Source organism: Musca domestica, unplaced genomic scaffold (genome assembly GCF_030504385.1).
Source record: "Musca domestica strain aabys unplaced genomic scaffold, Musca_domestica.polishedcontigs.V.1.1 1, whole genome shotgun sequence".
Taxonomy (NCBI): Eukaryota; Metazoa; Arthropoda; class Insecta; order Diptera; family Muscidae; genus Musca; species Musca domestica.
The window spans coordinates 47,046,904-47,065,402 of NW_026712114.1; the positions used below are offsets into that span (position 1 = coordinate 47,046,904).

At 33.0% G+C, this 18,499-nt stretch overlaps 1 protein-coding gene across 1 annotated transcript in view; it reads right to left on the reverse strand.

Moving 5' to 3' along the window:
* Positions 1-18,499, reverse strand: part of LOC101894331 (uncharacterized) — a 531,058-nt gene that overhangs the window by 43,078 nt on the left and 469,481 nt on the right. The window contains exons 11-12 of the mRNA XM_059123561.1: positions 4,460-4,705; positions 4,146-4,271 (exon numbers count right to left, since the gene is read on the reverse strand). Coding sequence (XP_058979544.1) covers positions 4,146-4,271; positions 4,460-4,705 — 372 coding nt within the window. The remainder of the gene's footprint in view (positions 1-4,145; positions 4,272-4,459; positions 4,706-18,499) is intronic.

Sequence of the window (18,499 nt, forward strand, 5' to 3'; positions counted from 1 at the left end):
CAAACTGTGACTTTTTCGTCATGAAGAGGCACTTCTTGAATCTCCTGAGGATTTTCAGTGGCGTAAAAACGGCAATTTTGCTTATTTACGGTCCCATTCAATGTGAAATGGGCTTCATCGGACATGATAATTTTGTTCCAAAATTGCTCGTCATCTTCGGCCATTTCGATGACTCTTTGGGCCCATTCCAATCGACGAGGCTTGTCCGCAGGCAACATTCTTTGCGTCAATTGAATTTTGTACGGGAACAAATGCAAATCAATGCGAATAATCCGTTGTAAAGTGGACCGAACCATGCCCAACTGCTGAGAACGGCGTTTTTGGGATGTTCTTGGGGACCTCTCAACACTGGCTCGTACGGCAGCGATATTCTCGGCCGATCGCCCTGGTCGACTTTTATATGGCCTCTTCGGATTAGAAAGAGCCTTACCAGTCGAACATTTTTCGTATAAACGCTTAATGGTGTTCTTAGAAGGCGCACTTCTCACATTTTTTAATGTTTTTAATTAAAGTATGGGTCCGTCGAATATGGGCAATATATATATATATATATATTTCATCCGATTTTTTAAATTTCTCCTCAACAGCTGTAATTTGCACTCCGTATCAACGATGTTCAACGAAATATATCAAACACAGCTCAGAAATACCTTTGCCAAGTTTTATCGATATCGGTTCAGATTTCGATGTAGATCCCATATATGTCTTCGACAGATTTCACGTTTATTGTGCACCAAATGGTGAAAATAAGCCCGAATTGAATGCATTTTGGCACATACGACCGAATTTAGCCTGAAAGAAAGCCAAGCTAAGCAACTCTTTAGCTCTTTTGAGTCTATTTTCTTTCCGTTGAGGTGTAAATTCTTGCCTTTTTTTGTAGTTTCAATGGCTTTACCCCGAGCTCATTTTTCAATGTTTGCCGAATGGAATATTGCAATATGTTCAGCTCACCATCCATTTTTCGGCAACTGCGACGCGGGTTTCGATCAAGTCGCTTCTTTACTTTTCGAACCATTTCTGCTGATGTTGCTGTTTTGTTCCGTCCAGTCGGGCTACGCTACTTGTATCACGGTAACGAGCGATGGTACGAGAAACAAAATATTTATTAACATTTAAATGCTGGAGTGCTCTAACGATAGCCACTTGCATTCCAGCCAAATATAAAGAAATCACACTATCACGCTTGGACTCCATCATAATTCTCACCAAAATGCTTTTGTGCGATTGTAAACAATATAATGAGCTGTCACTGGAATAATTTTAAAAGCTGTCAGACGAGTGGCTTAGAAATGACAGCAGTCTGAATTTGGTTGCAGTTTTTTCATCTCACTATGTATATGATTCATCCGATTTTGTATTTTACTCCCTCACAGCCGTAAAATACTCTCTACAACAACCATATTTGGTGTCAGCTATCAGATACAGCATAGCCTTTGTTAAATTTTATAAAGATTGCTTAGACTGGGATAAAGCTCCCATATATGTTTGCATCCAATTTCACGTCTATTGTGTCTAAAATATGTGATATCAGCTCAAATACGATGGATTTTGCCTTCGTCAAATTTAGTGGAATATGATGGAAACCTTATATTAGTTTTATTTAGGCTTTAAATTATAACGGATTTAACGATTATAGTTGTTTGTTTTAATTCTCAGAATTTCCCCTTTAAATTTTTATTTGTTATATGAAAAGTGGTGTTGGGTATCGTAAAATCAACCCAGCCCGACTTTGGCCTCCCTTTACAGTTTTTTTTTAATAAATTCAAAATATTAATTTTTTTCTACATTTTTTTCGCTAAAAAAAAAACTGAAGAATGGAATGAAGATTAAAACTTTTCGTGTCGAAATATTTTCAGTTACCTCACAAAGCAATTGCGTTTTATTTTTCTCCAAACTAAACCATATTTTCTGACATCATAGATCATGTGGCAACGGTTTATTGTTGTTAATTATTACTCACATACACCAAAAAGTAACAATTAATATTTATTGCCCTAAACGTGGTAATTATACCATTTTTCCATTATAACATGAATTTTGGTATTAATTACAAAACTAGCTGAGAAGTGTAAATTTAGTTAAGTGCCCCTTTGACATGCAATACTTAAATAAATTTACTTGCATCACATTGCAACAAATAAATCCACACATTGTAAAGAATTTATAATTTAATTCAAAAGAACATTAATTGTTTAATTCACATTATAAAGAAAGGGAAGCCCCATTATTTTGGTCAGATTAACGGGTTTATTCCATTAAAAACATAAAATGTAGATAAAATGAAAGTTTTTTTGTATTAAGTTGCTTTATACTGAAATGACTTACTGTGCTATTAATTTTTATATAATTACTAATAAAGTAAGAAAATGATTAAAAATCCATAAAAAAGTAATGTTGCTATATAGAGATTGGGCCATAGCATGGTATAACATTTTTAAAGTAACTAAAATCAGATAATATGGATTTTTATCTGAGTACCGAGAACTTTAAATTATCGTCTTTCAATTGCCAGGATATAAAATATATTTATAAATTATAATGGTAAATGGTCTAATACACACTTTTCTCTTAGAAAGAATATTGTCTCCCTTTTAAATTAACCTAAGTATGAATTTTTAATCGCCAAATGTGCAAATATTTTTCATAATCGCAAAAATATAAACAAATTTTATCATTTCGATCTGCTGTAGGAATGTCCAAGGTCTGCGGCCAAAATGTTGTGTTCCCAATATTAACACAACGCTTGAGTTCTGGTGGCCAACCGAAGGTGCACATTTTCACCAAATATCTTGGTATAACGGCTTTTAAGAAAATTACATTCGAAATGTGTATACAACAAATATAAATTTTGTTTACTGGCACAGTTTTATGAGTTTCCCCTTTCTTAATATTTTTTTTTTGTTGGGAAAGGAAGAAAATTTTTATATCAAATTCTCTAAAAATAAGAAGTCAATAATCTTAATGTGTATCTTTAACAAATATCATCAATTTTGGTTTAATAACCTCTTTTTCATTTTTGACTAAGTTTTCGAAATCGCAGTAAGTTTTCTTAAAACTTTACTGTACATCAGCCAGGGGTGTAGGATATTCCAACTTGAAAGCATTCCAAAATTTTCCGAAAGTGTTTTGGGTTTTCAGACAAAACGTTTTTAGGATCTTTATAGAGCCTTAACCATACATAAAGGAATCATTATATTTTAGAAAGCTTTGAACTATATAAAGAACCATATGTTTTTTACAATCAAAAATAATTGAGTCCGAACTTTCAATACCCTTCACCATAAGTAAAATAAATACATTGAAGAAATCTGTTGAAGATTGGAGTTAATTTCTACAAAATAACATTAAGTTGGTGGCACAGTTATATGGGGGCTATTCAAAACGTAAAAATACAAGACAAATTTAAGCTACAGGGGTAATAATCTATTGTGGGTTTCAAATACCAAGTGTGAAGCAATTATATTGAAAAAAATTTAATATAATCATCAGAATACCTAATATCAAATATCAAATTGAGCGAATTTTGACTAAAAAAATGGTTTCGAAATGCATTTCGGGTCTAAGTCTAAGCAATCGATTCTTAGAAAAGAAAATATTAATGCTATTAAGAAAATCTCAATTATCAGGTGATTTTTAGGAGATGTAGCTCACATGCAATTGAACATCAGGATATACTGTTAAATAGAAGTAATATCTAAATATAAACGGACACAGCCCATTTTCGGTATCATACACTGAAGGCATTGTGTGGTCTGTCGCTTGACGACTCAAATATCTATACGGCTTTGTTTTTGGTCCAGAATATGCACTTTATGGGGTCTTCTACTATTTTATGTAACAGGACGGACAAAATTAATTTAATTATGAGAGGGGATATAATAAGAACTTACAACCATAAAATATTTGATCTAACGTTGGGCTATTTTAGTTATTATAAGTGTAATATGGAATACCGCCAATATTTTATATCACATCACAATGCACGCCACATTTAATGTTTCATACATTCTATAAATTAAATTGTGGTGAAAACAAATTTTCGATATTTAATTTAATTCCTTTACAACTATTTAAGAACAATTTTTCTTTATACATTTTGATAAAGTTTTGTTAAATATTTCTATTTTACGATTTCGTAAACTTACCAGCTGGTACAACTTGAAATAAACATGGTTCTGATTGTTTGCCAATTGAATTTCTACCCCAGCAAGCCAAAGTGCCATAGTCTCGTTCGCCTTTTGGTGTATAAATCAATTCACTTACAGTCTCTACTAAGAAAATAACGAGACAAAAAAAAAACCAAAGGAAGAAATAGGAGAACAAGAAAAGAACAAAACAAATTTTAAGAAAAAAAAAAAAACGTCAAGTATTTCCAAAGAAATTTATTTGTATGTTTTAGGATTTTCTTGAGAATTTATTTTCAAGAAGATTTTTTACTGATTTTGTTTTAAAATCTTACCATAAGTTTCAAAATGTGTATCGTTGGATTCAACAATCGTCCGATGGATGTCTCCCGTTGTCGTGGTTGTCTCCTGTATTGTGGCATAATGAGCCGAGGGTACTGCAAAATGTTCACCGCTACTGGAAAAAGTCCATTCAAACTCGATTTCAGGTGGATCTGAATTTACACGGCAGGGTATGGGTACGGCTTCTTCCAAAGAGGCACCAATCACAACTAAAGTATTTGTGCTGCAAACAGGAGCATCTGAAGAGGGAGAGAGAGAAAAAAATGAAATATTAATCCAAACAATTCGCGATACGATTTATGTAGGTTAAGTATCCTCTGTAGCTATTGAGTAATTGGTTTTTATTGACTGTCAAAATTTGCCAATATCATTATTTTTTAAGCGGAAAGTACTTAAATTTCGTATTTCCTTATCGCAGTAAAAATTCGATAACCACACATACAAACAAATTCACAATGGTTGGAGCAGAAAATATTTGTTTTGTTCTTTAAAAAAAGCTATCATCTTTTGCTCGTAAATGGATGATTTTCATCTTATCATAACCGTTTTTATATTTCTCAAATATTCACTCACGCACACACACATATATGAATATGAGTAAGTGTATGAGTTTCCGTTGGAAACGTATGCATAAACATTTCACTTAAAAGTATCCTGAATCGTATGGATCACACTGCTGGCGTTACTTTATAAATGAAAGAAACATAAATGTAATGGGGTGTGCTGTCTTCAACGCATAAGGTAAGAATTTCCAAAATCATGGATGCCATTTCATAACATTTTTGTTAAACTTTGAATGAGTTCATAGATGAGTTACACTGATTTTACGCCTTTCGTACATCTGTGGTTGATTTAATGAAATACGGCAATGAAATATCGAAATCTTTGATATTTCTTAAATTCAATAGATATTAATATATTTTATAACATTTAGTTAAGGTGTCAGAATGGAGAACATTCTCCTGCAACATTCTGCAAAAAGTGTAAAAAATATCATGTATCCCTGTAAGTTTAACGAGGCTTCTGATTTCGCGCGATATTTGTATTTCTCTCTAATTTTGACAGGGTGCTATGTTCACCTGAATAGGCTTCACGCCTTTCGAATCTCCTCAAATGTTATAAGGTTTAGACTCTCCACCAGGGAAACGAGGATATATTAAATTTTTAATTCCGTCTGTAACATCTCCAATACCCTCTTAACATAAAGGAATAACAAGTTACCAATAATGATGTTAACATAGATTTTGTAGTATTTTGTGACATTTTTTATTTTTTCATATGACTTCATATGACTTATAATATATTGTAATATTTTTTCAGCTTTCAACACAGGTTGGGGATATTATATAAGTATTGCAAGTATCGTCCGATCCTTACGAAAAATTTCACAAGAGTAAGGCTGGGCTCAGAAGGGCTAGGCCTATTGTTTTCAAAGATGTCCGCAATTTATTAGGGGTTGAAATGGACCAACAACTAAAAATGTTCCTGATTTTGCAGCCGTTATAAAGGTCACAAATAGAAACCAAAGGACTCGAAATCTAGGACAGCGGGCACAATAGACCACTACTTTTGTGTGAAAAAATACCAGCATCACTTACAGGCGATATCCGAAATACACAAAAGACGAACTTCTGGCCAAATATCGTAGACAAGCAAACCATATAGATGAGTCTAAAATTGGAGATACAGAGGGGCATCTTGCTTTTGGAGATGATCGCCAAATATTTAGGGGTTTAAATGAACCAAAAAAATCGACACGCCTGAGAAGAGAGTTAAGAAGAATTCTAGCATTTTGGATGATCATTGGATTATATTTAGCTGTAAAATGGACTACAACAACTAACAGCCCGACGGAGTGCATAAATATTGGGCAAATGTCCCTAGCCAAAATTCTAATTTCAAAAGCGAAATATTCCAATATGGATTTGGACATAAGGGGGCTTCTAACATATTGTAGTGTTGTAGGGTATAACATAGTCGGCCCCGCACGACTATAGCCTTTGCTTACTTGTTTTTTCAATGTTAGAGTGAGGAGTTCGCAATGGGATCTATATCCTGTGAGAGACATTTGTCCATACAGGTCCACATTTTCCCCAGATGTGATACCGTTGATAATTGTTCAAGTTGGTCATTGAAGGACATAATATGAGAGAAAGCCACAAAAATTTAATTTTTATGCTCTACACCACTATGTGTTGGGTTTATTATAAGTTTTGCCCAATAAGTTTGTAACACCTAAATATATTGGTCCAAGACATAGGATGTTGCATATGGATCTTCCTGCCTCGCAGAGCTGAGTCGATCTAGTTTTGTCTGTCCAAATTAAATTGTAATCACGCAACAGGTCGCGATTAAGATCCGATCACCAAATTTTGCCTGAAGGTTGGGTTAAGGCCTATTGTTTTTTGGAGATGATTAAGGTCACTTCTGACCGTTACATTGATGCTGAAATTGATAGCTGAAAAAATCTCCTTTATCTAAGAAAGGGATGTTAGTTAGACAGCTTATAACTCAAGAAAGGCTAAGCGGACATCTAAATGTTTTTCTATAATATTTTTTGTCATTTTTTTCATCGCATGTTTTTTTTTTTCAATTTGACTTACAGTATTAAATTGTACACTTTGTAGTACTTTTTACCTTACAACACTAAGTATTGTGGGTGTTTTATTCAGGTCGCAATTATCGTCCGATCTTAACGAAATTTTGCATGGGGGTAGGGTTAAGATTAGAATTGAAACCTATTGATTTGGAAGATGTTCACAAAATATTTAGTCTTTCAAATGGGACAAAAAATAAATAGATATTAAAAAAATTATATTGATTGCAGTTCCAAACTAAGGACAAATAAATATGGACTTTTTTATAAGGTTAGAGTTTAGGACAGCGCTGAAGCATAGCATTTTGGAGGTCATTGAATGATATTAAGCTGACGAAATAGTCCACAAGTTTATTTGAAAAAAAACTAAAATTGCAGAAATCACTAATACATGAAAGGCGCCATGTATCGGAGGTATTGGAAATCATATAAAGAAATCTTAATTTTCAAATATTTTTTTGAAAACTCATTAATACGACATAGGGCGTCTATATAGGCCAATATGCATGAAAACAATATTTCAGAACGCCGTTATAGCTGTATTTTATTTTACACTTTTTTCTGACTGGTCCTGTTATTATTGATAAGCTTTTCATTGACGGATATTTTTAGCCGAGGCCAAAGTAGGAGAATAAGCTGTGTGTCGGGGTCCCAAGTTAAACATAACATACAGTTTAGGTACATATTGAATCACTTCCGTGAATTTAGCCACATGTTTAGCCTGTCCCTTTGTGTGGTACAAAGGAAATCTATTTGATTTAAAAAAACAAAAAACATATAACCAAGTCAACTAAAATTTCTTGGGCTCCATTACTAAAAAGTTTCACCCCAATATTTATTTGCACATTTCCAAGACACAGCACATACATCCGAATTCTTACAATTGTCATAATAAAAGATATATAACAATGCAAATATTTTTCCCTCTGTTTACTTCACAGCCAAGTATAATACTTCAGACTATATAAATACCGATGAAGACGACTTAAAAACTCAAATACAAATATAAGCAAACGCGAATGTTTTGGCACTTGCCACACATACGCACATACATGCAAACACTCTCACTGTCATATAGGATGTGCACAAGTGCTTCCGGTTTATATTTTCTTCCTTTTCATCGCTATTTTTGTGGAGTTTTTAGTTGTGTTATATTTTTGGCATGGAATTGAGCTGTTGATGAAAATCATATGGGACCATAAAAAACGGGGATATGAAACGAGAAAGAAAGCCAAGAAAAAACTTCACATATTGTTTTGAAATTTATTAAATAAAAAAAATATTTGAAAAGTGTATTCAAGTTTGTATTGAAAACATACACTCGGCAGAAGCAAACACAAGTGGAATATCATATGTATGTTTGTTTAACTGAACTGGTGTGTAACATAGGAAGAAAATTCATGGGTTTCCTACACAGGTGGTGTCGAGGTTTTTTGTTGATGTGGCTTAAAAAATTAAAGAAAAAAAACGCTAATTTCTTAAAGTCATATGAATGAATTATATATAAAAAATCTATGAACTTGATCTAATATTGATATTAAAACAAGTAAGCAAAGGCTATAGTCATACGGGTCCGTCTATGTGATACGCTACAAAAAAGTATATTTTGTCTGCGACTTTTCATCCCACATGTCACATATTATGTTTGGTATACATTTGTATTTGTATTCCCTGCGGTAAGTGTATATAAAAAAAACAAGTAAAAAATCAACTTAGTTCGGCAGTTCCGAATTTTTTACACATTCCACCATTCGGAAGGAACTTAAAAATTGTAAAAAATGGGGCCTATGCGAAGTCGTGGTGCTGGATTAGTATTTTTTGGTTATGGGCTGTAGTAACGATTTCGAACTTCGAATACGAAATTTGACGCAATTCCAGTGAATAATGTCGCTTATATAATCAAATTACCGAATAAAGGGAGATACCATTGAATGGGGGCTATACTAAGAGGTAGACCTGCATAGACAATTTTCTGTCATAGGCTGTAAAACTCATTACGAACTTCACATACGAAATTTTACGCAATTCCGGTGAATAATGTCGCGAAAATCCTGGAAATACCGACAGTGGGGTAATGTTATATGAGTGCTATACTATAACGTAGACCTATATAGACAACTCTCTTCTAGGGAGTAAAGTACTCAGAGGGAACTCCTTGTGTGGATTTTCAGACTAATCCACTGAGAAATGTGGCAAAAATCATCAAAATACCAAATTTTGGGAGGTCTTTCAGAAGGTTAAGTACTCAGAGGGAACTCCTTGTGGAGAAAATGGAGACACACGATATCGTATAACTATATGGAAAACTCTTTTTCAGGGGATAAAATACTCACAGAGAGTATTTAAGCCAGTTCCATTGAAAATATGACTAAAATCATCAAAATACCGAATATCGGGAGGTACAGTTATGTTGGGGATATACGATATCGTGGATCTATGGAGACAATTCTTTTTCAGGGAGTAAAGTTGTCACGAGGAATTCATTTTGTAGAATATCAGACTATTCCATTACGAAATGTGGTGAAAATCATAAAAATAATGAATATCGGAGTACCATTATATTGGGGCTATACGATATCGTCGACCGGTACAGCCCATCTTCGAACGTGACCTGCCTGCAGACAAAATACAGATCGGTACAGAAATTTAGCTTGCTATCTTTATTCGTTTTGATTCTAGCGTGATTACAACAGACGGAGAGGGCTAAATCGAAATTTCATTAGTAAATTCAACACAAATTATTCTATTCCATTGAATTCTTCAATCATTGCTTGTCACTGTAATTGTTTTCTTTCAATAACATATTACTTTTCATGCGTTACATAAAACTTGAAAATTTCTTTTGAATATTTCAACACTCAACTAAAATCATGGGACTGACATGTATGTACACACATGCATAAATAAACACACGCACACACACACACACACACACTCACACACACACACACATAAATATATCCACTTGATGATGGGTAGTGTCACTGGCATATTATCAACAACAACAGCAAGTGAGATATACAAAGATGTCAGCTAAGACAACAACACCCAGTACATACACTTTCTAACTTTCATATATCACTTGACGATATGTGAAGTAAAAAAATTTACATACAAATAAACAATTGATTTTATTTTAAGTCGTTATTTCAAATCGTTGGAAACTTTTTCAAAACTTTAAATTTATGAAATCGTTATTGAAAGTAACACTGTTCAACACAAAAATTAACTATAGGAAAAACGGAGCCGATTATTTTTTTTTTTAATTTGGCTAACAATATAGATTGGTACATTTTGTAATATTTTTTTCACGTTGCAATACTATAATTGTGGGGGTATTATATTAATTATTTATATTATTATTATTTTCACAAAATTTTATTTTCACAAAACTTTGTGTGGGGATAGACTATGGATCAGATTTTGCAGTCATCCGACAGTTCTTTACTAAGGACCAATAGATATGCAATTTTTTATGAGGTTATAGCTTAGGACTGGGTTGAATCCTAGAATTTTGGATTGTCATTGGATAATTTTTATCAAGTTAAATTGACCACTATTTTGTGTGAAAAGATAACAAAATTAACGAAATCACAAATATATGAAAGGCGCACCGTTTTATAGCCCTAATAATGCAGAAACTCCAAAAAAAAAAAAAAAAAAAAAAACAACAAAAAGTACATTAAAAATATTAAATATTTCGAAGTATTTATTTTAATTTATTAAGTTGCAATTAATGTTTTCTTAATATATAATGGAAATACAGATTTATTTTTGTTGTTGCCTTGCGAGTAGAATTTGGTAAATAATATGTTTGTGTGTGACATGTTATAGAATGACGTTTTCAATGAGAATTTTGCACCAACTACAGGGTTAGATGAAAAACTGCTGTCATTTCCAAGCCACTCGTCCGAAAGCTGTTAAAATTATTCCAGTGACAGCTCATTATATTTTCCAGAAAAAAAGTTTTTCGTGATGAAATTTAAGCGTTATAGTGTGATTTCTTTATATTTGGCTGGAAAACCACAAGTGGCTATCTTTAGAGCACTCCAGCATTTAAATGTGGATAAATCTTTTGGCTCTCGTACCATCGCTCGTTACCGTGATACTGGTAGCGTAGCCCGACGTCAGGGAAGTGGATGGAAGAAGACAGCAACATCAGCAGTAATGGTTCCAAAAGTAAAGAAGCGACTTGATTGAAATCCGCGTCGCAGTGGCTGAAAAATGGCTCGTGAGCTGAATATATCGCAATATTCCATTCGCAAATATTGAAAAATAAACTCGGGGTAAAGCCATTGAAATTCAAAAAAGTACAAGAACTTACACTGCAACAGAAAAAATAGACTCAAAAGAGCTAAAGAGTTGCTTCGCTTGGGCGAAAGTAGTGAACTGCCGAATTTGATTTTCTCCGATGAGAAAACATTTGTTCTTCAGTAGTTTGTAAACAAACAAAATTATCGTGGTCAGCTTCGGTTGGCCACAAGAACCCAAGCGCCGGTCATGGTGATGGTGTGGGCCGCCATAACAGCCGATGGTCGCACTCCGCTCTTATTAATCGACCGTGGCATCAGAATTAATGCCGAATATTATTGCGAAAATATTCTGGAGGGTGTATTAAAGCCTTGGGCACGCAAACATTTTGGCCGCAGACCTTGGACATTCCAACAGGATTCAGCACCATCTCACCCAACACGCGCCACCCAGGATTGGTTACAAAATGATGTTCCTCGCTTCATTTCCAGCACACAATGGTCACCAAAATCTCCGGATACCATTCCGTTGGACAATTGTGTCTGGAGTATTTTGGTAAGCAAGGTTGGCCCTTAAAAATTTCAAAGAGTCGATCACCTCAAGCAAGCGCTTCGCCGGGAATGGGCCAAAATACCGCAGAGTAACTTTTGGGCAGCGTGTGACGGTTTCATTGGGTGTTTGAAGGCCATAATTCGTGCCAAAGGTTACCAATTCGAACAAATCTTAAATTATTCTAAATTTTGATGCTATCTCCGACATTTTTGCTGTAACTCAATAAAATTTGGAAAAAAAAAATAAAAATTTTGGCATTTGACTTTGTTGCAGTTTTTTACCTCACGACTTTAACCCTATAATTTTAGAGTATCACAGTATTTTAAAATAATTAATTTTTTGTAGAATATTTAAATTTCTTGCGGTAATATGCGGTATAAAGGGACATTTTTGAAAAAAGCATCAAGTTAATCCTCATATTGGCATCAGTAATTTAGCCGAAGGCACTACATACGTGAAGCGTAAGGATCTCAAAATATCTTAAACCAAAAATTTGAAAAAATTTGGAAGTGGGGGACTTTTCCTCCTCAATTTTAGTTGCTTTGCAATATAAAATATGAAAACGCTGACAAATGTGGCTAATGGGTTTGCCCTACTTTAGTTCCACATTGAAGTTATGGAACAAACTAGCCAAACAAGTAGTAACAATGTCTTGAAAAGCATTTCGTCCAAAGAGACATATGTAGGAATAATTGAGGATATGGTTATTCCGATGGGACAATTTTTGATCTTCTTAAATTATGTATACATCCTGTAACTATCAGGACTGAGCGTATAGAAATACCTATTGTTGGCCCCAATAATGTCATATTCCTAGAAAGGAGTATAAATAGTTAAACTACCAAGAAAGTGTTGCATTTTATGTAACTTCGAGGAAAGTTGGGAAATTTATGGAAGACTTAAATGAAATAATTTTATGAATTCATTATTTTGGTTAAATCATTCATGACATTATCTTATGCCTGCACAAATACCTACTTTATGGATTCGGTATTCTCGTGCATTTAAAAAGGGGAAAAATGAATGAAAGTGCTCAAATTTTGACAGGGTTTTTTGGCAGATTGTATTTGATGGAACTAACGATGCATTTTATATTATTAAAATGGATGAGGAAATTTTTGATACCACTTCGTTAATAAGGGTGAGGGTTTCTAAAACCCCAATTCATTGGAAGTGCGCAAATGATTATACTCTTAAAACTCTCTTTATAGGATTTCGGCGGATTTAATTTAATCGAGTCAAGTTATTGCAAAACTTTAGGTATATCTAAAATCTTAAGCATATATATGCTTGATACTTATTATTTCATGTATGTCAATGGCATAGCTTACTTCATACCGCTTACTTCATAAGAATAAAAGTCCTTTCTAAAACTATTTTAACCATATGAAATATATATTGTAAGGGCAATATAATTTCAGCTTGAATATTATAAATATAACGTTCAAGCAGGACCACCATTGGCTGACTCTTCGATCATTAATATAGTATACTCTTTTGTTTCCAATCAATGAAATATCGAACTTTTAATTAATACTAAGATACTCGTTACAAACCGTTAAACTTCCAAAAACTTCCTGACAAACAACAACTATTTTAATATTCATATGAATCAATAATATGAATGTCATTTTCATTCGAAATAATATTAATATTTAGTTAAACTATATAATTAAACAATTATTTAATTTGCTTATTCTGATAATAAATGTGTTCACGTAAATTTATTGGTTATGTCTACAAACACACACGCACACACATATACGTTCATTACTCACTCATTTATACAAATCACATACACATATGTATGTAATTGTTGTGTGTACAACATTTGCATTTTAATGGCTGTGATGAAATTAAAAATTCATAAGAATAATTGAATTGATATTCATGGTGCTATAATTATTTATGGTTTATTAGTGATAATTGGCATAAATACCAAAAGGATATAAAATTATAATATAATTCGTTAGTCTTGGTCATATCCATACGGTGGTTTTTTTTCTCAACTCTTTAGTGTTGTAATAATATTTTTGTAAATGGATTTTTCCCAAACCAGCACAGCACATTGTTATTAAAACTATGCGGAGCGGTATTAATTACATTAAGTATTTAGATTTGCTTGTAAATAAGGTAGGATTTTAATAACTAAATCCGTAATTATTAATATTATTTTTATTCTGTTCTGTGTTTTTTTTTTTTTTTTGTTCAACAGTGTTAGGGTTTTGTAAAAATTCGAAGTGTATCATAATAGCATATTCACTTACATAATGGATAACTAAATTATGTCTATTTTAATTATAATTATGTAGATATTTCAATTTTCATTTAAATATAAAAGGAGATTATTACAATTATTCAAAAAAAAAAAAAAAAAAAAAAAAAAAAAAAAAACTTAAAAGAAGGCACTTGTCGATGCATATGCAGAGAGGAAAGAAAAATAACATCGATTTCTAATGTAATCGAGACAACACAAAAGAAAATTGAGGTTATAAATAAAAATCAGAAATTTTCAATTAAGCCATATGAACTTTATAAATAAAGGACATAGAAGAATAACTTAAAAACATCGGTTTTAATTAAATCTTTTTGGAATATTTTTTATTTTAAAGTATACTATTGTGATCCAAAGTACTGTTTCACTGTGGTTAGCGTACTGCATATGTTAGTACACTGAAATTAAAAGTTTCGATCACTAATGATTGATAGAAGTGGGACAGGGTAAATTTTAAGAAATTCGAGAAGAAAACTGGGAAGATGAGTATTAAAAGTTTTTCTTAAATGTGAACTAAAAAAGTTAAAAATTATCAGTCGATGTATAACCTCAATCAATATTAGATTATTTAAATATACTTTGACTTCTGCTATGATTATTTAAATGTTTGACCCCCCATGGAGTCCAATATTATCCATTTCGTATCGGACCTAAATAAATATCATATAAATGTTGCGACCTGCCAGGTTAGGACTATATTGGTAATTTGAAATGAAGGATTTTATATGAGATATGTGATAATTTTGAGAAAATGTTAAAATGTGCATAAAGTACTGGTACTGGTTTAATACCTATAAAAATATTGATATGGGCCAAATAACAAGAAATTCGAACATTTATCTGAAATCCGAACCATTTTGAATAATCTAATCATATGGGCACTTGTTGAATAAGTAAGTTTCCAAATTATACCCATATTGTCTATATTGTTTTTAGGAAAAACAAATAAAAAAGCTGTAAGTTCGGCTGGGCCGATCTTTGAATAACCTTCACCAATTGGAATGATTTTGGCAATTTAAAAAAAAAAATAAATCTGTTCTGTTAAAATCTTAAAAATACCGAATGTAGCCATACTATTAGGATCTATACGACGCACATTGGGGTGATATGCCCAAAAGCGGAGATTAATTCAGGGAAGCATTTTATTGCTCTGAAATTTTGCTCAGACATTCATATTACCTCTAATATGTTTGGCATTAAAAATGGGACATAACGGTCCAAGTTTCGGTGAGGCCCATATAGCGTTACCTCCTTATTTTTGGTATTTTGAAGGTTTCGGCCACAATTTTAAACCAAATCATGAGTATCTTGACATTTTGAGTTCGGAGCGGACAAAATCACTCCCTGCTACATTTTGTGAAGATATATCCACTATTAGTATTGATCATATATAACGGCATTTCCAAATTTTAGATATTGACCGTATATAACGGTACTTCCAAATTTTAGGTATTTTGGAAATTTCTCCCTGCAAAACATATAATGGCATTTCCTAATATTAGGTAGTTTGAGGGTTTCAGACAGAGTTTTTTACAAACTTATTATTTGGTATTTTGATTCCCAATGGATGGAAGGGAAAATTACAAGAATTTGCGTATAAAAACCATAGTTTGAGTAAAGCCAGAAAAATTATTTATGCTTTGTAAAACCTTCTAAAATCTGAAGAAAAAAATACTACATATTTTTATGAGAAAGGAATAATTATAAAAAAATATGTATACAAAATGTGTTGGCAACTAAACATTCCGATTTGAAATAGAAAAATCATCCTCCCCTAAATCTCTCTCATTGTCTTAAATTGGATCATCATCAAAATACCGAATATATGGAGGTACCGTTATATGGAGGCTATACGAAGATGTGGACATGTAAGACAATTTTCTGTCATAGACTGTAGTATCAATTACGATCTTTAAACACCAAATTTTAAAAAGTTCCGGTGAATAATGTATCTTAAATCATTATTAAATTATATGGGGGCTATACAAAAATACCATAAGTCCTGCAGCATAATACATATTTGAGCAAAATTTTAACAACCTACTGTTAACTTTTGTACCATGAATTAGTAAATTCTTCATCTTCTTTGCCCTTTATTGTTGTTTTTATAAAAACAACGTTTGTTTATTAGTGAACAACGATGGTGATGTTTACCAGCTAACGATCTCGTCACTTGGGTAATTTTTTTTTTGTCATAAAAGTTTTTTTTAAAAAAAACTTCTGGGGAGAATATCCCAGACAAAAAACAAGGGAACTGATGAGGATTGGTGGCTCTTCCACTAATAAACAAACGTTGTTCTTATAAAAACAACAATAAAGGGATAAAGCCTGACCATTTTGCAACAACAAAATACTACGGTATCCCGAACAAACAAGCCAACACTGTTCTACAAAACAATATATTAAAAAATTATTTTTTTAAATCATTTTGCAACAACAATATATTGTTTTATTTAAATATTCGCACAATAAATAGCTACTTTAACTGGATATCACAAAAAGTAGTGTATCACAAAACTGGGCAAAACATTCGGAAAAGACTGTCATGAAACCTTACTTTTGTGAATACACAATTTCATTCTAGTCTCCATAAATATTTGACAATATTTCTTATATTGTTAATTATATATGTAATTCGATATTCAATACTTATACTCGTACAAAGTGAAAAAGAGAAAAACACACATATACAAAAAACCCCCTAATTGAATAAGATATCATCTATGGATATCCCACCACAAGAATGAAAAAAATGAGCTAAAAACTAGCTATTCTCATAGTAATAACTATAAATGCAACCAAGATTAAATGGGTGGTATCAACTTCTCCCTTTCCTTTGGCTAACCGCTCGACTACATAACGCCCCCACCATTATGTCTGCTTAACTGACAGCTATCAATTTTGTTTCATCGCAACAATTCGCCCGTTTCATATTTGATGTATTATGCGATTGCCATGGTTCAATGTATTTATGGACGAGCGTATATGACCTGAGGTGTTCAGTGGATCGGGGTTGTGAGTTATAAAAAAACCAGTAAGGAAAGCTCAAAAGTCGGGCGGGGCCGACTATATGATACCCCACACCACTATGCATATTTAGTAGAGCTTTCGTAAAAAGGTTTATACAGGGCATTTCAGAGCTCTATGAGATATTTGGTACAAAATCAAAATCTATCTAATTCTATCGTGCATTTTACGAACTATAGCTATCTCTGAACCGGGTTTCTCCAAGTTTTACGTATTCTTCTTCTTCTTCTAGACTGGTGATTTGGGCTGATATTGACCATTTTGTGCACATTTAACCCGAAATCGGATGAAGATATATATGAGAGCTATATCGAAATCTGAACCGATTTCGATAAAATTTAAAACAGCTATTCCTGTGCTCCATCTAATACCTGGTACCAAATATCACGGTTGTGGAGTGAATATTACGAATGTATGGGACTAAAATTCTAAATCGGATGAAACATATATATGGTTGCTATATTTATATCTGAACCGATTTTCACTAAATTTGATATACTTGCTTCTAGGCTGAATTTGGTCCGATGTACTAAAATCAGTCCATTTGGACTTATATCGGCCATTTGGTGCACAATTAGCCCGAAATCGGATGAAGATATATATGGGAGCTATATCCAAATCTGAACCGATTTCGATAAAATTACAAACATCTATTTCTGGGCTGCATCTTATATCTGGTACCAAATATCATTCTTGTGGAGTGCATATTACGAATGTGAGAGGCTTAAACACCAAATCGGATGAAAGATATATATGGGAGCTATAGCTATATCTGAACCGATTTTCTCCAAATTTGATATACTTGCTTCTAGGCCGAACTCGGTTGGGTGTGCCAAAATTTAGGTAATTTGGACTGATAGTGGACATCTGGTGCACATTTAACCCGAAATCGGATGATGATATATATGGGAGCTATAGATGTTTCTGAACCGATTTTCTCCAAATTTGTTGTATTTGCTTTAAGGCTAATCTCGGTCACATGTGCCAAAATTCGGGCCATTTGGGCTGATATTGGTCATTTGGTGGTCAATTAACCCGAAATCGGATGAAGATATATATGGGAGCTATATCCAAATCTGAACCGATTTCAATAAAATTTAAAACAGCTATTTCTGTGCTCCATCTAATACCTCGTACCAAATATCCGGTTGTGGAGTGCATAGTAGGAATGCGAGGGACTTAAAGATCAAATCGGATGAAAGATATATATGGGAGCTATAGCTATATCTGAACCGATTTTCTCCAAATTTGATATACTTGCTTCTAGGCCGAACTCGGTTGGGTGTGCCAAAATTCAGGTAATTTGGACTGATAGTGGATATTTGGTGCACA